General features: G+C 52.8%; 8 protein-coding genes across 8 annotated transcripts; 5 read left to right on the plus strand and 3 right to left on the minus strand.

The window, feature by feature from the left end:
- Window positions 1-1,213: 1,213 nt before the first annotated feature.
- MRS44_012159 (uncharacterized protein) lies at window positions 1,214-3,971 on the plus strand (the record flags this gene model as incomplete). Its single annotated transcript, XM_065618704.1, has 5 exons — window positions 1,214-1,351; window positions 1,404-1,747; window positions 1,801-2,506; window positions 2,563-2,648; window positions 2,705-3,971. The coding sequence occupies 5 exons, from the start codon at window positions 1,214-1,216 to the stop codon at window positions 3,969-3,971; spliced, it is 2,541 nt and encodes an 846-aa protein (XP_065474776.1).
- A 305-nt stretch (window positions 3,972-4,276) lies between these two features.
- Window positions 4,277-5,854, minus strand: MRS44_012160 (uncharacterized protein; the record flags this gene model as incomplete). Its single annotated transcript, XM_046283586.2, has 1 exon — window positions 4,277-5,854. One exon carries the CDS (start codon window positions 5,852-5,854, stop codon window positions 4,277-4,279), a length of 1,578 nt encoding a protein of 525 aa, XP_046133388.2.
- Window positions 5,855-7,181: 1,327 nt separating this feature from the next.
- Window positions 7,182-8,491, minus strand: MRS44_012161 (uncharacterized protein; the record flags this gene model as incomplete). Its single annotated transcript, XM_046276222.2, has 3 exons — window positions 7,182-7,240; window positions 7,285-8,325; window positions 8,371-8,491. 3 exons carry the CDS (start codon window positions 8,489-8,491, stop codon window positions 7,182-7,184), a joined length of 1,221 nt encoding a protein of 406 aa, XP_046133387.1.
- A 303-nt stretch (window positions 8,492-8,794) lies between these two features.
- Window positions 8,795-10,346, plus strand: MRS44_012162 (uncharacterized protein; the record flags this gene model as incomplete). The annotated part of the gene is made up of 2 exons (XM_046272728.2): window positions 8,795-8,887; window positions 8,937-10,346. The coding sequence occupies 2 exons, from the start codon at window positions 8,795-8,797 to the stop codon at window positions 10,344-10,346; spliced, it is 1,503 nt and encodes a 500-aa protein (XP_046133386.1).
- Window positions 10,347-10,785: 439 nt separating this feature from the next.
- MRS44_012163 (uncharacterized protein) lies at window positions 10,786-11,771 on the plus strand (the record flags this gene model as incomplete). The annotated part of the gene is made up of 2 exons (XM_046269566.2): window positions 10,786-11,021; window positions 11,069-11,771. 2 exons carry the CDS (start codon window positions 10,786-10,788, stop codon window positions 11,769-11,771), a joined length of 939 nt encoding a protein of 312 aa, XP_046133385.2.
- Window positions 11,772-13,882: 2,111 nt separating this feature from the next.
- Window positions 13,883-19,492, plus strand: MRS44_012164 (uncharacterized protein; the record flags this gene model as incomplete). The annotated part of the gene is made up of 6 exons (XM_065618705.1): window positions 13,883-14,299; window positions 14,383-14,431; window positions 14,480-15,298; window positions 15,458-15,549; window positions 15,594-18,265; window positions 18,310-19,492. 6 exons carry the CDS (start codon window positions 13,883-13,885, stop codon window positions 19,490-19,492), a joined length of 5,232 nt encoding a protein of 1,743 aa, XP_065474777.1.
- A 572-nt stretch (window positions 19,493-20,064) lies between these two features.
- On the minus strand, window positions 20,065-21,206 carry MRS44_012165 (uncharacterized protein; the record flags this gene model as incomplete). Its single annotated transcript, XM_065618706.1, has 5 exons — window positions 20,065-20,370; window positions 20,418-20,456; window positions 20,504-20,568; window positions 20,627-20,828; window positions 20,907-21,206. The coding sequence occupies 5 exons, from the start codon at window positions 21,204-21,206 to the stop codon at window positions 20,065-20,067; spliced, it is 912 nt and encodes a 303-aa protein (XP_065474778.1).
- Window positions 21,207-22,050: 844 nt separating this feature from the next.
- MRS44_012166 (uncharacterized protein) lies at window positions 22,051-23,069 on the plus strand (the record flags this gene model as incomplete). Its single annotated transcript, XM_046269565.2, has 2 exons — window positions 22,051-22,647; window positions 22,701-23,069. The coding sequence occupies 2 exons, from the start codon at window positions 22,051-22,053 to the stop codon at window positions 23,067-23,069; spliced, it is 966 nt and encodes a 321-aa protein (XP_046133382.2).
- Between the last annotated feature and the right edge of the window lie 1,109 nt (window positions 23,070-24,178).

The following is a 24,178-nucleotide window of genomic DNA, read 5'->3' on the forward strand; positions in this document are numbered from 1 at the left end:
GAGAGGATAAGCAAGGGCGTACGCCTTGATTTAATCATTTCCGTCTTATATCGGATCTTGTCTTATCACTGTTTCTCAAGATACCGCTTAATCGAGATCTCGGCCGATTCCAGGGTAGGCTGTCTTGATTGATGCACGATGCTTCGCGACAATCCGTTCATGTCGCGATCGAGTTGACTAGGATGTATTGAGCACTTGTGCTAAACATCCTGATTTATGTTCTGCCTTCGTTTCTAGTTGCGGAATCTGCTGTGAGGACGTCATCTAGAGGTCATGTATAATGCCAGTCATTGACTCTTGCGGCTTCAACCGATCAACACAACTTTGACAATGCAAAGATTCATCATGGAGTTAATAAAACACTCAAGATCTAGTCGCAGTAGATATAAGCATTTACGTACGGCTGTTTATCTCACCAATAGCTGCCAGTATTGACTCTAGGTAAGTTACGTGCACGTAGGAGCATCCATCGTAGCTCTTCAACCTGAGCCACAAGAGACCTGTATCTCTCCTTTTCTTGTAAAACGATAACCCCATTAAAGATGTGTCTAACGTTTATGCTATTGTTTTAGGTAGTAAATCGTGCCGAATCCTTGGTCCTCTTTCTCGGCATGCAACAAGCAGCTTGACGTAAACACTGGTGAACAGCACCTGACATACAATGAAAGACAACCCCATTCCAATGCGATATGATGCCCCAGTCATGAACTGATAAACTCCCTCATAAGACCAGCTCCTCAAGCAAGAAATACAGGTATTCATCAAGCTCTGGCTGACTGACCCAACACCTGTTGACACGCTCAGCCTGGCCTGAAGGAAGCCTACCAACACGCTCTAAGTATGCCCTTCTGCGCATTTCCAAGACATTTCCTTGAAATTAAAAACTGAATTGAGCGATAGGACTGTAGAATGCCATATTTACAGAACGTCTTTTGTATCAGGCTGTGCCGTCCGCAGCAACTGGCAGTCCATGGCTGTGTTGGTTCGACTGCATTTCAGCTCCCGGCACTGCTGCGAGATCAGCTATTGATTGGTTGGTCCTGCATAGTGAGGCTTTCTCCATGCCACCAAGGCGTCTCAGCACAGCCTGACGAGGCTCTGGGCAGTTGGGCTTCTGACAGATTGATCAAACCCACCCCATCTCTCCATCTTTCATCTCCTGGTCACGTCGCTGTGATCAAGGAGACAACCTGATCGACTGATACTTCACGAAATGTCGGGGCTCGAGATTCTCGGAGCCGTGGCGAGTTCCATCGCCCTCGCGCAAGCCGTGCAAGGAACTATCAAGGCTGTCAACCTGCTGCGGGAGATCCGTCACATTCAACAGCAATGCGACGACCTCAAGAAGGAGGTGAATAGTATCCACTTCCATCTGCCTAGCGACATGGCTAACACGGTGATAGATCGTTACGATCGACAGATTCATCCGCGAGGCTATGCGACAGACGGGCCTCCATTTGCGCCCACAACCCCCTCCAGGGACGACGCGGGAACACCCGATGGTTTTGCCTATAGTCCAGGAGCTTCAGGGGATCCTGGAAGCACTCAACCAGATCGTGTCCAAATACTCAAACGATCGAAAATGGCACGACCCAAGGCGAATAGCGAGGAAGATGCAATGGCTCTCCGAGAGCAAGAAGATTGAAGAACTTGCGCGGAAAGCCCAGAACACAAAGCTCGACTTGCAATTTGCGATCACTCTGAAGACCTCATCCTTGGTCGATAAAATCGGAACACAACAGGAAGCGTCTGTGGCATGATGGTTTACCCGCTTCAACTTCGAAACTGACATTAATTTAGGATTCTACACTCGTTCAAGCAACATACGATATATTACCTGGAAGGCAGTCAACAAAGCCAAACGGGACTACTTAACGGTCCTCTCCCTGGCCCAATTCAGGCTTCAGTCATCGGCCCTGTCGAGAGGCAGGTGGAAGAAATCGAGACAGAAAGCGACTCATTCTCGGAGACCAGCGAGGCTTCTGCCCAGTTCATGACGGATTCATTGCAACTGGGCGAGTTTCAGAGTCTTTCACTAGAAGATGAGAGCGGTGGTTGTGCCATATCCATCAAAGAGGAAAGCTACATGAGCTTGACGACGACTCAGCCTTTGGGAGGGCGCAGATGCGGACAAGATTGCCAATGCCGCTGCCACGGAAATATTGGAGAGTACGACAACTACTCGTGGATGTCAACAGTGTTGGGCTCGTGGCGTGTGAGAAACCAAGCTGTTGACAGGACTTGCGAGCAGCAATGCGGACCAAGCATGGGTCCAGAGTTCGAATACCGACCTCCCAGATGGCTCTGGGCTGGAGTGGCTCCCTTTGGAGGGTATCGAGGCGGACAGCCGACTCTGACCTATTCACTGCGCGCCCCTAGGATTGTACACTCTACCAACGACGTCTGGCTGTGGATTGGAAACCCGTCAGTGCTACGACACCATATCAGTGAGGGTTTGGCACTTTTTCCAGATGATACCACCGAATTTGGCTATGATTTGATAGGAGTAGGTAGTTGGAAAAAGCTGAATATGGGTAACAGTGCTGACTTTGAATTTTGCAGCAAGCCATCAGATGTCAAGCATATGAGAGTGTTGAGATTTTGCTCGAGATGTGGAAAAATTTGCTCCCACAACAAGGACTGCCAAGGTTGTATTAAGCAGAAGCCAACGCAGATTGTAGGCTGGGCTAATACTTGTCTGTAGGGGGGCTAGTTATGCTGTCAGCCTCGCTCTTGTGCACCACTCTTGGAGTGTCACCGATGACAAGACCAGACATGTTCTGGAAAAGGTGCTGTCGTTTGCACAAGGGTGTCGGCGTATACGCAGAATCGACCAGGCAGCGCAGCAAGGCGACACGGTTCAGATGAGGCAGGCACTGCGAGAGCAACCAGAGGCTATAAACGAGCTCGATGGCTGTGGGCGCGCTCCAATTCACTGCGCCATCCTTTACGACAACATAGACGTGCTAGAGCAGTTGATGCTTGCCGGGGCTGACACTATCAGACGAGACGTCGACAGTTGGACTCCGCTTATGATGGCTGCAGAAAATGGTCATGAGGAGGCAGCGCAGATCCTTCTGCAGAATGACCAATGCCGTCGTCATATTGACCTACAAGGAAATACTGGAAGGACTGCGCTGCATTGGGCTGTACGAATAGCATCTCCTGAGTGTGTTCACATGTTGCTCGAGGCAGGTGCGTCTGTGGAAAAACGCGACTTCATCGGCCAGACTCCTCTGCATTTCCTTGTTCTGTGCCAGGCAGACCAACAGACAGCTCATCGAATCATTCGCCTCCTTCAGGGACAACACGCCAGACTAGATGCGCAAGAAAGCATTGGCAGAACAACCTTGCTTCAAGCAGTCGTAAAAAACAACGCCCCAGTCTTGCGCGCTCTTGTTGATGCTGGTGCATCGCTCAATACAACAACTACATCCTATGACAATATTCTTCACTTCGCTGCTTTCTATGCTGATCTTGAAACGCTAAATTATCTGGCAGAACAGAATCTTACACTCATTGACCCTAGACTGCGCGACACCGATGGCTTCACTCCCCTGGGGGTGCTGAGTTGGTGTTGGGAGGCGGAAGACTGGGAACTCATCCACAGTCAACGCCGGCCAAGTCCGGAAGAACAGCAAGTATTTATATCCATCTACTTCGAATTGCTGTCTCACTACTTGCTACGCCACATGTCAACTCTCAAGCAGCTTCTTCGAGCTGCAGAACAACGGGACACATCTACATCGAGCGAGCGCGTCGCTGCCTTGATTCAGAAGAGTCATGACAGTGGAAGAGGAGACATGGTGAAATGGTATCGTGGAATACTGGGCAATGTGAGGGATGGGAACTGGGACCAAGTTGTCCTTGATGTGCAGGATGAATACGACGAGGCGTTTGGAGATAGGTGTCGAGCTGACGTTGCGAAGAACAAAACACTGGCAGACCCAGAGGTCAAGGCATTTTTCTGATCGGTGAGAGAATTGAACGCTGTCAAGGGATGGGTGTGTTTTGTGAACGGCCTGGGCAAAGAATGATTGTATACTGTTGATCTAGTTGGAACTGTTTATACCAATTTGATTATTCTGTCTCATTTTTATGCCATAAGAGGACCCTAATAAGGGGACCTATCTCCTTTCAAGCGCTTGAGAGCTAATAGTGGAGCACCCTCTGAGCTCCTCAGGCCCAGGTTAAATGCAATGATGGTTCGAATGTCGTCCGTCAGGGACTCACGTGACGTCGGCACACCCATCTCCAGACACACCCCCCCTTGAGCTCAACTCTTTTCCACCTGTTCAGATCGGATCTCCTGCTCCTGAGCATAAAGAATATCCTCTGACACATCTTCAATCTGCAAAAACGATTTGCGCCCCTTGACGACCCAAAACCCAAGAGCAATAACAAGCATAATGCCAAACACGGCAATCGCGAAGTTCATATCCACGGGCGCCGGGTTCGGAGTCCCAGGGAAGAAAAAGAAGACGGTAGTGATGGCGGCGTAGATGATGGACACGGTGTTGAGGACCGGTCCTAGTCTGCCGAGGCCGAATTGTCCTCCTGGGGGTAGCTTGTCTCGGCCGACTGCCATCAACACGGCGATGGGGATGGCGTATGAAATTGTTAGGGCGATGGTGCTAACGCTTAGGATGGCTTCGAGGGTGGTGCTGGAGAAGAGGTATAGGAGGCCGACGAGATTGATAATGACCGTCTGGAGGATCAATGCTCGGCCGGGAACTTGCCAGTAGGGGTCGACGTAGGAGAAGTAGGCTCCATATGGAAATCCTCGGTCTCGAGCAAAACTCCACGTCAGTCTTGAAGTTGAAGTGACGACCGAAATGCCCTGGCCGAAGCCGTTGAAGATGAACAAGGCGATCAGGGCCGCAGCTCCTTTGAGGCCGATGGTGCTTTGAACAAGCTCGATAAAGGGGAAGCCTGACGAGGGATCCAGAACGGCAGCGAGGTCCTGAATGCAAAAGAGGCTGGCCACCAAAAAGACGAATCCAGAGATGGCGCCCAGGACAACAGCCATCACCATTGTCCTCGGGGCGTTGCGGCGTGGAGCTGGGAGTTCCTCCACCATGTGAAGAACAGAGTCGAAGGCAGTCAGACTGTACGCAGCCTGAACAAGACCCAGAAACCAGACAACACCATCGCTCCATCCAGTCTCGTTGACCCAGCCCCCAAAGACAAACTTGGCCGACTGGTACTCAAGGTCCGACTCTATTCCAACCACAGCCGGGAGGGCGATGCAAAAAGTGACGAACAGTCCGACAAACCCAACAGCAACAAAGTTGTTAAAGTAAGGCAGAAACTTTTCAGACCGACATCCGACATAGTTGACAAAGGTGAAGAAGATGTTGATGCCTGTGTACACGAGAAACGTGACCCATCCCTTGTTGCCCGTCCACTCTGGGTCAAACATGAGCTTCATCGAGAGGCAAAACTCGGCCATGAAGGCGACCTGCGAGGCACTGAGGGCAAGCCACCCAAAGGTATTAAGCCAGGCAGTCATGTACGAAGTGAACCGTCCGAGAGGTGACCTCCATAGTCGCGACACCCAAAACGCTTGACCTAGCGCTGTGGGCATGCTACTGCACAGCTCACCAAGCGACACGGCAATGCAAGTATTGCACAGCGCAACGAGAACAAGACCCCAGAGACAACTGACAGGCCCGCCATTCTCAATAGCCGTGGCAAGACCCTGCGCGCAGACGGCCCACGTACCGAGGACGCAAAAGGCGAGGGAGAGCATGCTCAGCACGCTAAACTTGCGGGTGAGGCCCTCAGCATGGCCAAACGCCGCGAGGTCGAGGGCGTCCCGCTCGGCCTGGTTCATCTGTTGTTGTTTCTCCATGGTACTCCGGAGGAAGACTCGACGATGGGGTAGTGAAGGGTTGTGGGCATTCTCTGGCGGAGAGGTATGTGTTTGGTAATGTGTTGGATTGAGTGAAACTTGGGGGATATCTCTTGATCTTATAAGTGCTTCAAAGTTTAAACAGAAACTAAGGTCAAGTTCTTGCGGGGGAAACACCTCTTGTTGTAGGGAATTCGCCTCTCAGTAAAGGTGTGGAAGACTCCGACAACACCAACACTCTGGCCGGCGGCAACAATCGCCGCCGGGCATGCCGACAATACATATCAATTAGCTTGTTCAGATTGTTCTTATGAGTTATCTCTGTGTGTAACGTCTCTTACACAAATCGATATCGACGACAGGGTTCTTCAGATCCGCGGCGTCAAACTAGCTCCATCTCCGCATTCTCAAAATGCAAAGTATTCGCCCTAACCGGGATAGTTCGACGGGCGGATGCGGCAGGTCCGCATTAGATTGCTGCGGCCCATTTGCCAACTGCAGGATACAGGTTCATCACGGCACAGGGTCCGAGTCCAAGCTTCTGGGTTGTTATCAAATGTTTCATGTCGGAGTAACAGGGGACGTTATCATCAGCTCTGCTTTATCAAGACAGCTCGTATTGTCAAGGGAACTTGGTGGCAAAGCCTGGACCTGGTAGTGGAATGAAGGCTTACACAACACCATCTAGACTGAGCCTCCCTAGCACCCCAGACTCCAGAGGGTAGTTAAGACAATAAACACATCTAGCACACGGAGTAGGTCAAACACTTCTGTCCGAGGTGGACCCCACCATCAATCGTTTATCCTTGCCAACAATCACCGTGTTGCAATCTAGTTACCCCATGGGGAAGAGGATTGCCAGAGGCTCGACGTTGAACCCGGCGCAGATCCGGTCGTGCTTCAGAGTCGCATGAACTTTCCAAATTGGGATTCCCGTTATCTGTGTCTCGACATGCGTCTTGAGGTCGGCATCGGATCGAATACCCGCAATGTGACATGTCACAGCACCGTCATCACATCGATATTTGGAAGTTGAGAAGCATAATTAGAATAGCTTTTGAGACATTTTTATCATGTAGTTTTGAGGCTCATTATACCCTATCAAGGCGTACACGTAATGAGTTCCGACTCGACCAGTAGTCCAGTAATATCCCCATCACAGTTCTGACAATCTACGTTTAAATCTGCATTACTGTCAATATCGATCCGTCAAGAGGTAGTAATGTCACTTACTCGGTACGGTACCGGGCCCCCTTCCTCCACGTTTACTTCTTAGCCTGTCACGGCTCTGCTTCATTTCTGTTCCAAGATGAATCCCATCTACCGCTTATGAGATGAGATCCGCAACGTTCATGGGCATCTCGTCAATCTGGGTCGAGTAGTACACTACCAAAGTCAGCCTCGCCCATCAAAAACAACGGAATACTCACACTCAATGTCTCGGAGAATGCGCACATCCTCGGTAGTCACAAAGTTGATCGCAACACCCTTGCGACCGAATCGACCGCTACGACCAATACGGTGGATGTAGTTCTCACGGTTGCTAGGCAGATCGTAGTTGATAACCAAGCTGACCTGCTGCACGTCGATACCACGAGCCCACACATCGGTCGAGATGAGCACTCGGCTGTTGCCCTGACGGAAGTCCTGCATAATGCTGTCTCGCTCCTTCTGAGGCATGTCACCATGCATGCTGCTGACGGTAAAATTGGCCTCTCGCATCTTGTCGGTCAGCCAGTCGACCTTGCGGCGTGTGTTGCAAAAGATGACGGCTTGCGTGATGGTGAGGGTGTCGTAGAGATCGCACAGAGTGTCAAACTTCCAGTCCTCCTTCTCGACGGCGATAAAGTATTGCTTGAGACCTTCGAGGGTCAGTTCGTCACGCTTGACGAGGATGCGAACAGGGTCCGTCATGAACTTGGTCGTCATGTCGAGGACATCGTAGGGGAGAGTAGCGCTGACGACCACAACCTGGGTCGCAGGAGGGAGGTATCGGTAAACATCGTAGATCTGCTCTCGGAAACCCTTGTTGAGGAGTTCGTCTGCTTCGTCGAGAACAAGCATCTTGATGTGTCTGGTGCGTAGATGTCGTCGTCTAATCATGTCGGCCACACGGCCAGGGGTACCAGAGACAATGTGCTGTCCGTGGTCGAGCTTGCGGATATCCTCGCCAACGTTGGTTCCACCGATACAAGCGTGACATTGCACGTTCATGTAGTCACCCAGGGCCATGACAACGGACTGAATCTGAGTCGCCAACTCTCGCGTGGGAGAAAGAACAAGCGCCTGAGTCTCTCGCACTGCGATGTTAATAACCTGCAGCATGCTGATCGAAAAGGTCGCCGTCTTTCCGGTACCAGATTGAGCCTGGGCAATGGTGTCGCGACCCTTGCAGACCTGGACGATGGCTCGAGACTGAACGGCCGAGGGAGATTCGTATCCGTAAGCGTAAATACCGCGAAGAAGGTTCTCTGCTCCATGTTAGCTACGTTGTTTGCCTGTTTGTCCTCACATACCCTTCAGCGACATGGACTCGAAAGTCGGATGAACAGTAACCTCCTTGGAGGTAGAAAACTCCATCCTCTCATCGGCCTTGCGGTCAATTCCGCCTCCACCTGAGCCTGAGCCTTCAGCCATGATAGCGACGGTTTCCGTTTCGTTTCAAAGGGATACGATGGGGTCGGAAGATGATGATTGCGACGAGATTTGTTGTTGGTGTCGGTGGTCAAAGTTTTGGAACTTTAGAGGTAGCACGCGCCGGGAATACTTCGGAATGACAATGCGCGCCTGGAACGCCACTGTAATCGCGACTGGTGAAGCTCCGCAATTTTTTGAGCAACTCGAGCTCAACTTCATTCACATATTGCATCGCGTCGAGATAGAGAATCAGGCGCATATTACAACAATCCTTCAGACGCTTTATTCTTTGTTGCAGACGATATGTTGGTCCTTGAAGAGCAGCGCTACATCCATGAGGATCTAGAGCGCCTCGAGCAAGGCGTCGCCGATCGCATTCGCGACGAACCCAAACATGTGAGCAGGGCATACCTGTAACATCTACGTGGAGATACTGACTGTATAGATTCGCGATCGCCTCAACAGAGATCACGAGATTTCTCAATTATTAGACCAGATCCAGGTCCAATCAAAGAACCTCCTCGACATCTACAAGGACGAGAACGGAGTACGATCACAAGAGATTCAGCAGATTGGCACCGGCGACCCATTCGAGGAGTTTTACAAGCAGCTCAAAGATGTCCGCGATCACCATGCACGATATCCCAACGAGCAGGCCGAGAACTCGGAGCAGCGGTACAAGGTCAAGAGACCGACCGAGGGAGAGCCCATGCCATCAATCGTCGACTCTCTCTTCTCCGGAGAAGAAGCCTACGGTCGATTCTTTGATCTGACTACCTGCCACGAAGCGTACCTGAACCTTCCCAACGTTAGACGATTGACATATCTCCAATACCTCGAGACATTCGACAACTTTGCCCCTGGCCACGGCGGCGTCAGTCGATCAAACAAACTGACCGACCAGTACTTCAAGTACGTCGGCCAACTAGCAGAATACCTCGAGAGCTTCATGCGAAGGACGAGACCTCTGGAGAACGTGGACAAGGTTCTCACGTCGTTTGATCAGGAATTCGAGACGGCGTGGGACAAGGACGAGATTCAGGGCTGGGAGAAGGAGACGCCTTCAGATGCCGGCAAGCAGGCTTCCGCGGCAGATGCTATCTGGTGCGATGATTGTCAAAAGGAGTTCAAGAACGAAAACGTCTACAAGAACCATCTGACAGGGCGAAAACATATCAAGGCGGCCGAGCAGAGGAAACAGCGCCAGGAAGAGTCTACCCCCAGCAGCGCAACCAACGGAGCTGTCTCAGCAACACGATTAAAGGAGCGTGCTGTGGCAGAGCGAGAATACAGAGTCAAGCGACTGGCCAGCGCTATGAGCACCGAGCGCAGCGATACACGCGTCAACGTCGAGCGCAAGCAGGGCATGACGGAGCGCGAGCGTCAACAGGAGCTCGAGAATCTCCTCAATGTCCCCGACGGTCCCCAGGAGGCAGTCGACGAAGGCGACGGCGAGGACGAGGATGGCGAGGAGAGGATCTACAACCCCCTCAAGCTCCCCCTCGCATGGGACGGAAAGCCTATTCCCTTCTGGCTGTACCGCCTTCACGGTCTAGGCGTCGAGTTCCCCTGCGAGATCTGCGGAAACTTTGTCTACATGGGCAGAAGAGCTTTCGACAAGCACTTCAACGAGGCGCGACACATCTACGGCCTCAAGTGTCTTGGCGTCACCAACACGGCGCTGTTCAGAGATATTACGCGTATCGACGAGGCGCTCAAGCTGTGGGAGAAGATTCAGAGGGAGAAGAAGCGCAACAAGGTTGATGAGGGCAGCGTGGTGCAGATGGAGGATGGAGAGGGCAATGTCATGCCTGAGAAGGTGTACTATGATTTGCAGAAGCAGGGTCTCTTGTAGGCTGGGTTTTAATTGGCGTTCGGGTCATGTAACATAGGTACCATAAAACAATTTCATATAAAGGATGGTATTGGATTTAAACCACAGCTATAATTGCCTCTCAGAGCCATCATAACCTCCACTGGATGCTGGTATGGAGTAGTGATGCACCCAGGCCACTAGAACATCGAGAGGGCTAGTTACCTAGCTCCCCTTAAGCAAAATAATCAACTAAAGATATATCATAATAAAGGTCAAGCTTTAGACCTTCTTTGCCTATTCTTATTATACTCTATCTATTATCTTTAGAGGAGAATGGGCCAAAGGATTTATCTGAGCTTCCTCGACCCGGGGTGATGCTCACCAGATTAGTCATCTGACTCCATCACCCCTCCGACTCGCTCACGCCAAGTAAACATCCTCACATCGAGAAACCCTTTTCTGACGCCTGCAGCCAGGCATGTCGCAGCTTTCAAGACCCCATCCAGCCCTCTACGGTGTCTACGTTCTCCGCTCTACCGTGCGCCATGCCTCCATCTACATAGGTTCCACGCCCAACCCTCCACGACGCCTGAAGCAGCACAATGGTGAAGCCCGAGGAGGCGCTGTGCGCACGTCACGGGAGAAGCTACGGCCATGGGAGGTCATGATCTTGGTTACTGGATTTCCCAGCTCGATTGCAGCCCTCAAGTTTGAGTAAGTTTTGTTGTGTTGTATGGCATCATGGTGTACTAACGTTCTAGGTGGGCGATGACAAACCCACATTTGACGACACACATTTCGGCAGAAGAGCGATTGACAAAGGCCGCCCAGAAACGAAAGGGAATGAAAAAGCCGCGAAAACCTATTCATACCCTTTCTTCGGTCGTTTCTAACCTTCACTTGCTCACTAGTGTACCAAGCTTTGCCCGTTGGCCATTGACAGTGCACTTCTTTGCCAGCGAGCCCAAGAAGGCTTGGGACAAGTGGCTTCAGTCGATTGATGCAGCGCCAAGACAAGGCATGAATGTTCTCACTGATTTTGGACCATCCAAGGAGACTCAGAGGGAATCGTCACCTGCACCGTGGGGCATTCACGCCTTACCCCTGGATTATGCCCCCATGAAGGGGTACGTTGAAAAGGCACACAATGTCGTCTCCTTCGAGCGAGAAGGAAAATGCGTGCACTGCCATGAAGAGTTGGAATCGGGAAAAGGACTTCACCCAATGTGTCCAAACGGTAGATGCGAAGCAATGGGCCATCTCGACTGCTGGAGTAAACACGCCCTCAAGGGTGAAGACGAGGGGGCCATGATACCGCGGTCATGCACGTGTCCGAGTTGCTGCAGCGAGATTCAATGGGGTGACATGATGAAGGAGTTGACACTTCGGGTACGGGGACCAAAGGAGGTGGAAAAGCTGCTGAAAAAGCCACGGCGGACAAAGAAGGCGGCTGCTGTATCTTGATCATGGCTCTGGCGTTGCATTATCGGCGTTTGGAAAGATACCCTTTGAGGATTGCTCTTTTGTTTGTACCGTACTTTGCTCAAGTCTCATGTCAATCTCTGTGGTTTCGGATGCGGTGTCCCCTGTAACTGTGAGACGGGGCGTGCTGGTCAGCCTCACACAGGTTGTTTCTGACACCCGTGTCGCGCATATTCCAGGCTGAGAATAACTCTTCAGACCTGAGGATTGATGAAGCATCAATGCCCGTGTTCAGACTCTCTAACGATCCCCAGCAGATATCTCGTCATGTCAACCCACAAGGCACCTCAAATCTCGTCACGTCGTGTTTGCTTTGCCCCGGGGTTCCCCGCGAGCCCTGAGTCGCTGACCAGGCCCCCGGGCGGAGCGGCGTCCTTGTGCTGAACGTCATCTCGCCGTGATTGGCTCGGTAGCGGCCAATTATTAACCGACCCCTGCTCATTCTGAGTTCGATATCAGATTGGTTTTTTTCTGGGCCGGGCTTTTTTCAGCGGGTGCCCTTTCAAAGATTTTTAGGGGCCGACCTGAGTTCTGTTCTGGGAGAAGCGGGACATGCCAGCCACACAAACCGCCGACAAGGGAATATGATGATGCCTGTCAGCGCGTGACTCGACTGAACGTCCATGTCACCATCTTGTCCGCATTCGGATGCCATGTTCAATGACGACGTGGCCGTGGAATTAATCTCGGGTTGATCGCTGGTGAGACGCACAGAGCCGTCCTTAGTACATCAATCAACGTTGACGCGCAGCTGTTGAGCTCTGATATCTGTGTTGACCCATGTCAAAGTCCCTCACGAGGCTCGGAAATAGAAGCTGGGAGAAGCATCGTGGGGGCGGCATCCCTGAACCTCTCCCTTCGGACAATCGTCGCAAGGCTCGGCGTGTGCATCAGCCGGGAGATCGGATGTGTTGGTGATGTGGTCGCTCCCAAATTCGAGATAATTGCTTGCATGAATCCACAAGCTGACCCCGTACCCCTTTGTGACCATCTTGAGCATCGCAGAGCCCGTCGATGGGTACTCTGTCTCGGTAATGTGGTTTTGCGCCCGGTCGGATGTCGTCGCCAGTGGGTCCGCACCTGAGCCTTCGGGTCCTTGTATCAGGACGGCGCTTTCCAGCGCTACGCCGACCAACGCGAGAAGAATTGGCGACGCAAAAGACTGGCAGAATGAGAGATGCTTAAGGACACATAATCCATCCTTTTAGACGCGTTCAAATCTCGTTATCGCTCTCAAGAGCTCCTGCCTTTCTCTCGCTGCGGGTCCGAGAACCCACCGGACCTTCCGCCGTGACAGCGACAACGGGGCCTGTGGAAGCCACCCACGGCGGCGGCAGGTACCTTTGTACCTGGCGCCAGTCAGTGCTAACGGAGGTACCTCTCACCTAGGCGCAGCGCCTTACCAGGAACCTCCCTCACACCCTCGTCCCTTCCCTTTCCTTTGTGTGCGTGTGCGTGCCATGGCCGGCCCAAGGTCGCCGGTAGGTAGGCTCGACGCTCGCGCCTCCAGATCTGGGATTCCCTCGACCCATTCCCGCCTTCCCAAGTTCCCACTCACACTCTTCACCCTCCACTCCTTCCTCACTCTTCCTCTTTCACTCCTCCATCAACCTTCCACTCTGATGGGTTTGCATGACTCGTTCCTCGCCCATCGCCTCGATCATCACCACGAGGCCCATTGAGGTCGAATATCTCTATTTTCAAGACTTGTACTCTGCAGGTCCTCAGCCTGGTCTCCTTCGTCGTCTTACAACGTGAGTATCATATTCCTCGTGTTAGTTGGGTCATACCCGGATCCTCGTGCTCTCCCTTCCACAATAACCTTTCCACCACAGTCCACCTTGACGTTAACATTTGCAGCGCAGACATAAAGCTCGGCTCGTCTTTTCTTCTCCTGCCACCACCTTCTACGAGTCTGGTTTCTCGCCGCGATTGGGACGCCGATAACCTGCGATGCCGCTGGTAAACTAACGACAACGGCCCCTTCTCGAGTATGAAGTCGTCATCTGCCGCGCATCCGTAAAGTCGACCGATACTTCGATACGCCCCCTCCTCAATATCGCCCCCGTTCATCCTCGACCTCCGCTTCCACCATGGTATCAGTGCCAACTGTCGGCGCCGTCGCCGCGTCAAGTTCCCACGGCGCCAGTGCGAGCTCGCGAAGTTCGCCTGCCGTCGGTGCCGGCTCCTCGTCGAAACCGAAGCCCAAGGTCAACTCAAATGGTTACCATCCTATTAATCCGCAGACGCCTCTCAGCTCTCTGTCGAGCGCTCCCCTGGATCTAACCTCGGTCGAACGCCGAGGACAACCTACCGCAATCCGAGAGCCCGTGACAAAGACGAGCCGCCCGCATGGCCTCCAAGAAGCTCCCACCTACTGCCCAACCGAGGAGGAATGGCGGGATCCTTTCGAGTACATGCGCAAGATCACACCAGAGGCGAAGAAGTTTGGCATCTGCAAGATTATTCCTCCAGATTCCTGGAACCCCGATTTTGCCATCGACACCGAGGTATGTCGGCCTTGCACAACCCGCGTGCATCCCATTCGGCATTGTGAAATGTGTCGCTCAAGAACTCATACTAATTTGTTTAGAAATTTCATTTCAGGACCCGAAAACAAGAGTTGAACTCGGTGGAAGGGAGTACGTGTTTCACCTTGTTTTCTCACCAGGAAGAAACTGACCAGCTAGGTACCCGCGCCAATCTGACCTATCTCGATGGCCTCTCAAAATTCCACAAACAACATGGTAACAACCTTCATCGCCTTCCCTACGTGGACAAGAAGCCGCTTGATCTGTACAGACTGAAAAAAGCTGTCGAGTCGCGAGGTGGCTTTGAAAAGGTGTGCAAGCACAAGAAATGGGCGGAGATTGGTCGTGATCTGGGCTACAGTGGCAAGATCATGTCATCACTCTCGACGTCCCTGAAAAACTCGTACCAGCGATGGCTTTGCCCGTACGAGGAGTACTTGCGCCTGGCGAAACCTGGCGTCCACCAGCAATTAGAACAAGAATACGGCGGCCCATTGACTCCCAGTCCAGCGCATACGCCAATTAAGCGATCAAATGTCAACACGCCTGCGAGCGGTAGAGGCGACTCGCCAGCGCGAAACGCATCCGATGCCCTACAGGCTAGCATCAACGGGGTGAAGAAGGAGGCGGATCGCGATACTCCAATGACCGATGCGCCAACCACCACTCCTGCGCCCACTTCTGGCGGTTTCACTGCAATCAACTCTGGAGGGTTTACCGCGGTTAATTCGGGATTCACCAGTGTCAACCGCAGTACCAATGGTGACTCGAAGAGCTTTACTCCTGAATCTAAGCGATTCGACAGCCCCAGCTCCTCGGCAAAGAACACCCCAGACAACCGTGCGTCGAGCCTCATGGCTACAGCCCTGAAGCGTCAGCTCAGCTGCGACAGCTCATCAGACTCGACGAGAAAAGACGCCGACGCTGGTAAAGACGATGGCGACGCGGGTAGTCGTCGTTCTAAGCGTCTCAAGAAAGGTATGTGCACGCGATTCCAGATCCCAGCTCCATGCAAGGTATACGCAGAGCATTTTCCGTCTGTCGTTGGTGGTACCATGCGCAGGGATTTCAGCTGTGATGATCCATGCCGCTTTTCATTGGCCCCTTGGCAGTTTAACTAACATTTTGTGCTCGCAGATGCCGTCCCCACTGTGGCTGGATCACACATGACGCCATTCCGTCCATCAGTGCCGAGGATTCCTAGAGATGAAGCTACACCAGGAGGCGAGGTGAGTGTTGTTCCAATTGACAAGGAGTTTACTGACATTTATAGAAATGCGAAACGTGTGCAAGAGGAGAAGATGCTGGCTCTCTTCTTGTCTGCGAATCTTGCGATCACTCCTATCATCCCGGTTGTCTGGACCCACCATTGAAGCGAAAACCAGATGCTGAGTGGAATTGCCCCCGATGCCTCGTTGGAGATGGTCAGTTCGGCTTCGAAGAGGGAGGCTTGTACTCTCTGAAGCAATTCCAGCAAAAGGCAAACGACTTCAAACAAGGGTACTTTGAAAAGAAGATGCCCTTCGACCACGAACTCAACTGCCATCGACCTGTCACTGAGGAAGATGTGGAGACGGAGTTTTGGCGATTGGTTGCTGATCTTGAAGAGACGGTTGAAGTCGAATACGGAGCCGATATTCATTGCACAACACATGGCTCTGGATTCCCTACCGCCGAACGACACCCCAACAACCCGTATGCGACCGATCCTTGGAATCTGAATGTCCTTCCTTTCCATCCTGAGAGTCTGTTCAGACACATCAAGTCGGATATTTCTGGTATGACCGTTCCCTGGGTCTATGTTGGGATGATCTTTTCGACATTCTGCTGGCACAACGAGGATCACTACGCCTATTCAGCCAACTACCAGCATCTCGGCGCGACCAAGACCTGGTACGGAATTCCAGGAGAAGATGCCGAAAAGTTCGAGACTGCCATGAGAGAAGCTGTACCCGAGCTTTTCGAGACACAGCCGGATCTCCTCTTCCAGCTGGTGACGCTCTTGACTCCTGAACAGTTGAAGAAGGCGGGCGTTCGCGTGTATGCCCTCGATCAGCGTGCTGGACAGTTTGTCATTACGTTCCCTCAAGCCTACCATGCTGGTTTCAACCACGGATTCAACTTCAACGAGGCCGTCAACTTTGCACCTAGTGATTGGGAACCCTTCGGCCTTGCGGGTGTGGAGCGATTGCAGCTGTTCCGAAGGCAACCCTGCTTTTCTCACGATGAGCTGCTATGGACAGCTGCTGAAGGAAGCACGGCAACTGGTCTCACGATCCAGACAGCGAAATGGCTAGCACCAGCGCTCGAGCGCATTCACAAGCGAGAGATTTCCCAGCGAGAAGAGTTCCTGTCCAAGCATTGCGAGACATCACCCCATCAATGTCATGCCACAGGAGGCAACGAAGACACATGTCCTCTGACCTTCAAGGTTGATGATGAGGACGTCCAAGATGAAGACGAGCAATGCTGCAGTTACTGCAAGGCGTTTTCCTATCTTTCACGCTTCAAGTGCCTCAACTCGGGCAAGGTTCTCTGTCTGCTACATGCCGGCTATCATGCCTGCTGTGACCAATCCGAGCAAGCGCGTTTCCGAGGCGATGGACATGTTCTCATTTATCGCAAGACAGAAGAGGACATGGCTGAAACCTACCACAAGGTTATGGAGAAGGCCCAGACTCCCGAGGCTTGGGAAGAAAAGTATGAGAAGATCCTAGACGAGGAGTCTACGCCATCACTCAAGACGCTCCGAGCCATTCTCCACGAGGGCGAGCGCATCCCCTATGAGCTGCCTTCACTACCGATCCTGCAGGAGTTTGTCAACCGATGCAACGACTGGGTGGAAGAAGCGACAAACTACACCGTCCGGAAGCAACAAAACCGACGGAAGAACGAAAAGGCCTGGCAGTCTGGAATGCGAAAATCGATCGGTAGCGCCGAGCATGATCAAAAGGAGAGAGAGTCCCGAAACGTCTCCAGCATTTACAGGCTGCTCGACGAGGCAGAGCGGATTGGTTTCGACTGCCCTGAAATCGCCCAACTTCAAGAGCGCGCTGAAGCCATCAAGCGCTTCCAGACAAGTGCCATGCAAGCTCTGAAGAACACGGCAGCTGTGCCAACAGACACGATCGAGGAGCTTCTTGAAGAGGGTCGCAGCTTTAATGTGGACACACCCGAGGTCGAGCAGCTTTCTAGGGTGCTGGAGCAGATGCGCTGGAATCAAAAGGCCCGAGCCAACCGAAATGTCATCATGACACTGAAGGAGGTGCAGGATCTGATCGAAGAGGGAAATCGACTGGAGATTCAGCCGTACAACGACCACCTAACCCACTACCGCGAGCAGATGCATGCTGGCCAGGCTTGGGAGAAGAAGGCAAAGGAGCTCATTGGTGCCGAGTTTGTGCACTATCCCCAGCTTGAGGCCCTCTCGCATCAAGTGCAGGTCAACTACTTGCCTGTCTCGCAGGAGACTCTGAACGCTGTCGACAACATTCTCCACAAGCAACGCGAGGCACATCGTCAGATCATTGACATTACCGAACGATGCCGGAACCCCGACTTTCGCCAACGACCTAAGTACTCGGAGGTGGTCGAAATCCAGAAGAAGTTGGAGGATCTCAACTCGAAGCCCAATGGGACGATCGATCTCGAAAACGAACGAAAGCGCCACGAGGACTGGATGCGCAAGGGCAAGAAGCTGTTTGGCAAGTCGAATGCCCCACTGCACATCCTCAAGAGCCACCTCGAATACGTGCTGGAGCGTAACATGGACTGCTTCGATACCGAAAACGACACGCCTCGTCTGCCTGGGGAGCCGGTCTCCAGAGAGGTTAGCCCTGAGCCAGGGGTGAGCAGATGGGAAGACCCGCGGTCTCGGCAAGTCTTTTGCATCTGCCGAAAGATTGAGGCAGGCATGATGATTGAGTGCGAATTGTGCCACGAATGGTGAGTCGAGTTTTGCAGAAGTGGAACAACGCTAACATGACCAGGTATCACTACAAGTGCCTCAAGATTGCCCGTGGTAAGGTCAAGGAAGACGACAAGTACACTTGTCCTATCTGCGACTGGCGAATGAAGATTCCTCGAGATGCTTCACGACCAAAGCTGGAGGATCTAGTGGCCCTAGCGGACGAGATGCCCTCGTTGCCCTTTCAGCCTGAAGAGGAAGAGGTGCTACGCAAGATCATCGACAATGCGCAAAACTTCCGCAACCACATTGCTAGGTACTGCAATCCACTTTTGTCGACGGAAGCCGAGGCCGAGACTCAACGGTTCTACCTCCGAAAGATCGAAGGGGCCGAAGTCTTACTGGCGTATGAGACGAACTTCTTCCGCCAAGAACTCCACAAATGGTGTCCCGTGGCTCCTGAGGCTCCACCAATACTGGAGGTGTCACTGAGCACTCGAAAGCCTCGGCCCACCAAGCTGCAGAAGATGCTTGTCGAGTATGGAGTCGATAACCCCGACGACCTCCCTGAGCACGCCAAAGGTAAGGCCAACAGCCTGCGACGAAAGGCGGCCAATGCAGAGGCGGCTGCTGCTGCTGCTGCGCAATCACAATCCGCCCCGATCTTGCCTCCAAGTACAGCCCCCGGAACGTATGGAGGCCCAGCATTCTTTCCCAGAACAGGGGCGACTCTGAGCGGTAGTCCTCCGACTCACGGGCACCCAGAGCGTCGACCATCGCAGTCTGGATCAAACCACTCGAGGGATAATTCAGTCAGCATGGGTAGTGGGCTACACCCCGGTCTGTTTGGAGCTGGCGGTCCACAGTTGGTTGTTGGCAACTCTTCCATGTCTCTGGAGGAAAAGCTTCTGCAAGATCAAGACGACGGCATCAGCTTTCACACCGAGGCTGAAAAGAGTAAGGCTCTTGAAATCCTCTCGAGGACAGAAATGGGCAGGAAGCAAGCCGAGAAGATGTGGGGACCAGACGTTTGGGGACCTCGTCGCGGCTCTATGGGTGATGGAGGAAGACGCATGACTCCAAATCCCATGGACGACGATATGATGAAGCAAGAGGACGGCAACGTGGACCAGATGTTCAAGGAGATGACGAACCAAGACGAGGAGGACGACAAGAAGAAGGATGCAAGCGGTGATGTTCATATGACGACGGCATCCCTAGAAAAGGAGAGAAACGGCATGGACGCGCTCCTAGACGGCGCGTAAGCTACGCATGCAAAGAGTAAAAGATTCAGACTCGGAAGCGAGGTAGAAGGGCGTTTTAATCGGCTACCAAAACATGGGAAGGAATGGAGTTGGCTGGAGGGAATGAATGAATGTTCTACAGCGATGGAGGCATGCGAATGAGTGAGAAGGGCTCTAACTCGTTAGTTCTTTTTTCTTTTTCTTTTTGAAATGATATGAAATGCATCAACGGAGGCGTCTGGTTTCACGGAGGGTTATCTCTGGCAATACGTAGGTATTGTATTGGTTCATAAAATATGGATGCTCTCGTTGAAAGGAGCAATCTACCTAGCAAATTTCTTTTTCCAGGGCGTTGAGCCCGGACGTCTAAGTTAAGGGAACAAACAATAAGTGCTGTTAAACGCCTCCCCTCCTCCTTATTTAGCCAAGATAGCCTCAACTGAGGAGGCGCTTTTCGTCATGTCCAATTGTTGAAGACAAGGGCTCTTTTTTCTTCTCTTTCTTTGTTGTCCCTGGACGTCCCTGAAATGAAGTAAAAGTATCCAACCCCCCAAACGCCGAATAAATGCAAAAAATTATTGTTTTCAGTCTCTTTATCGGTTGATGCCGATGAGGTTGAGAAACTCGTTGCGCGTCTTGGACTTGCGCTCGAAGCATCCGAGGACGCAGCTGGTGATGGTGGAAGTAGTCGTCTTTTCGACGCCGCGCATCACCATGCACAGGTGGCTCGACTCCATGACGACGGCGACGCCCTGGGGCTTCAGGATCTCCATGATGGCGTTGGCGACTTCCTTTGTGAGGCGCTCCTGGATCTGGAGGCGGCGGGCAAACATTTCGGCTATGCGGGGGAGCTTGGAGAGGCCGATGACGGTTTCGTTGGGGATGTAGCCGATGTGCATCTGGGGGTGTTAGATGAGGATTATTGGGGGGTGGATGGTGTGCTTACCTTGCCTGTAAAGGGGACGAGATGATGCTCGCAGAGAGACTGGAGAGTAAGTATACATCTTGACCATCAAAAGCTCGTCAACTTACAAAGACTTCAATATCCTTGACAACAACCATCTCACTATGTCCTTCCCTAAACAAGGCATTGTTGACTATCACAAGCCAGTCAGCAAATCTTACACTTTAGCCCCCAAGGCGTAATCAACGTACCGATATCCTCAGCATTGACCTGGTATCCCTGGGTCAAGAAGAGAAGAGCCTTGGCATAGCGTGAAGGAGTGTCGAGGAGACCCTCACGGTCGGGGTCTTCGCCGACGCACTCGAGGAGCGTGCGCACGGCGCCGCGCATGCGATCGAGGCGCTGCTCGGCTTGTTCCTTGGTCTCTCTCTCGTCGCTCTCGGGTGCCGCGGCCTAGCAGACTATTAGACAGACCAAAGGATGGAAGAAGGAGAACGTACTTGGCCTACTAAGACCATCAAAGTCAATCACGGGACTAGGCGACCTCGTCTTGACGACAGCGCCCTCTGCAACGGCGCGCTTCTTCTTGGGGAGGGGTTCATCGCGAGGATCCCGCGAGGCCTTGGCAAGACTGTTGCGGCGCTGCGCGAAAGCACCAGGGACGGAAAAGTCACCGTTGCTTCGCTTCTTGCTGCTTCCGTTCTTGCGATCGCGACGCTTCTTGCGACGGCTCGAATCATCGCTGCTACCGGTCGAAGACCCCGAGACGCTGGCGGGGCGCTTCTTGTTGCTCGCCGCCGCGACAAGAACGCCGTCTTCTGAAGGAGCCATTGCAGTAGTTGAGTCTGAGTTGTCGCGCAAGGTTCGGTACGATGAAAAGATAAAGAGTGAAAAGAGCAAGAGGAAGAGCAAGCGATTAAAAGAAGAGAAGTGATGTATCGCTCGAGTCAGGGTCCATTCGAGTTTGGAGGAGAGGTCCCGGCCATCGGCGGCCGGGGCGGAGCAAAATTCAAGGATCATGGGGGGTAGACGCTTGATGTGTTTGGTCTAGCGGGACTTTTTTTTCTGAAGACTCTTTATCTTATCGGAGACCGTTTTGACGTCACGGGTTTGTAGAAAACTTTGTTGTTTACAATTAGCAAAGTATCGTCAAAGACTTGTTATATAAAACAAATACGGAGGCAGCTTCTACAATCGCCAACAATTGATTTCATACAGTAAAACAAACGCCATCTTTTCGTTTTCAAATGCTAGAAAACGCTACAACTCATGTCAACTACAATCCCCATTGTTAGTCCGCTTTGTTGTCAATTGCAAACAATCCAATTGCTCAATCAGAAAAGAGTGGGGTTCCGGGCACAGTCAGCAAAACGGAAGATGGAGCCGCACTCCGGTCATGTGTGTCATCACGTGATTTCGTAGCAATCACGCTCCGAACATGGGAGAGGACGCGCAACGGATCCTCTTCCGTGTGTAGCATCTTCTTCTCGGCCTTGTATCCCGAAGCCGATATCGAAACTAACCCTCGCTCATCACTGTACATTCGACCGTCGGTTCGTCGCACTAGTCTGTTTCTCGCGACTCTTCTCGACTACATACTCCCTCCAATCCAAACATCAGGCACCTGGCACGAAGCCCAGCCAGATCTCCATATCAACCAAAACTCGAATCAACCATGGCTTCTCCTCCCTACGCCTCCTCCCCCTCAGCCATGTCGCCTCCATACCCATCGCCAGCGCAAATCCCCAACAAGAAGCGCTCATCAACCCTCGACGTAAATAACCCTTCAAAGCGCCGCAAGCCCTCGAACCTCTCGCAAACCTCCAACTCTGCAGCCGCAGTCAACCACCCTCTCCGCCAGACTTCTTTTCCCCCAGAGGCCCGATCCCCGTACCCTCGCTCCCCATCCGTCGACGGATCTTCCCACGTGAGCGGCAGTGCAGTAAGCGTCACGGCCAGCGGCGCGCCAAAGAAGAAACGCGGCCGGAAAGCAAAGAACGCGAAGCAGGATGAGGCGCGTGAGCAGACACCCAGCCTCGTAGGAGGCCGCGCTCCTACAGCCGTCAGCGGACAGGGCGGAGATAAGGAAGACGACGACGAAGATGACGAAAAGGCAGAGATGGCGCTGGAGGATGTGGTTGCGAGGACACAAGAACAGAAGCAGGAGGAGATTCGTCTACGTGCAATGCTTGTTGAGGCCTTCGACAGCCAACAGTATAACCGATACGAGCTTTGGCGCGCAGCCAAGCTCGCCGACTCTGTCGTCAAACGAGTATGGCACACCCACAGCCTATGATCGCTGAATTCCTTTACTGACTACGGCAGGTGGTCAACGCGACCGTGTCGCAATCCGTTCCGCAAAACGTCAGCACAGCCGTCAAAGCCGTTGCCAAGCTCTTTGCCGGTGAGATCATCGAGGCCGCCCGCAACGTGCAGGCCGAGTGGATAGCAATAGGAGAAAAGCAGAGCGAGCTTCCAACACCGCCCCCCTCCAACAACGACGCAGCCGCCGAGGAAGAAGAGGTAGACCTGAAGCGCGGGCCTCTGCGTCCTGACCACCTGCGTGAGGCATGGCGTCGCTACAGGCTGTCGGGAGAGAGCCGCGGAGTGGGCGTGCAGCAGCTCTGGCATGCGCAACAGGCCGATGGTGTCGACCGCTTCTCGACACGCACGGGAAAGCGGCTCTTCAAGTGAGGCTGGCAAGGAGGGAGCCCATGCACGAGGCAAGCACGCCAAGACATGGCTACGACCCTGTCTTGGAAAGATGTGAACGTGGCAGGGCAGTTCTGGGCAGAGGTTGAAAGAAAGAAAGAAAGAAAGGGGATGATGAGTGGTCTTTAAAGCGTAATATGATACCCTTAGCCAGATCGGGAAATACTGGCTCGATACCCTGCCAGACGAGATAATACCGAATCGGGCATGTTTTTGACTCTACAAACTGAAATGTCTTGCATCCATCGCCAATGCCTGTCTGTGGTGTCACTTCTTGTTGGTGCCGTTATTCGGTGCCCGCGGGGAGTTTATCGGTACTTGTGAAAATCACATACAAATCTGGTATGGGCTTGCCATGTGGCAGAGCTGGCTAAATCGTCAAGCTGCCAATCAAACCCTCCCAATTTGCTCTTGTTTTTTCGTCTTGCAAACGGCCATCTACTCTCGTTCAGTAGTCGGTAAAAAAACACCAAAGCGAGCGGATACGCGGGGCACAGGTGGTGGACTGATCTGATTCTTCTTGCTTGAACCTCGGTGCCCTTTGTGACATTGTGCAAGCAAGCTCCGGGGTTCTGCTTACTCTCACCTTGGCCTTGTTACACGAAACGCTCGTCTTGGCCCTCGCTGCCTGTCTCCTTGTGAGACGCTGCCAAGCGCAATCGCGGGGGCATATGGGAAACACGGCACACTAATCTCTCCGTACGACTTGCTCTATAGTCCCATGAGTTGGAGCCAAGCCTTGGCTGCTGAGGTCGAGACTCTGGACCTCGCTGAGTCGCTGCGCTGATAGTGGGTTCTTCCGTCCGCACAGGACCCAAGCAAGACCCAAGCAAGCCAGGAGTTGGTTGTAAGCAACCTCCCAGGGCTGCTGTCGCCTGTCACGGCTAACAACCAGGCAAGTAATCCTTGCTTGCCCTGCCTCAACAGCCAAGACTTTCTGTGGCATGCGTAGTCAGCCAGCTCAACTCACCAGACCTGCTCCAGCGAAAGGCGTCCCGTCAGTGACAACTCGCCGGCAAGCGAACCTTCGAGCAGGGTCTTGGCAAATGTTCCGGGTCCAGACTGTCTTTGGTCCCTGAGCTCACCGACCC

Source organism: Fusarium solani (genome assembly GCF_023522795.1).
Source record: "Fusarium solani strain SB1 chromosome Unknown bctg00000008, whole genome shotgun sequence".
In the NCBI taxonomy this organism is placed as follows: domain Eukaryota; kingdom Fungi; phylum Ascomycota; class Sordariomycetes; order Hypocreales; family Nectriaceae; genus Fusarium; species Fusarium solani.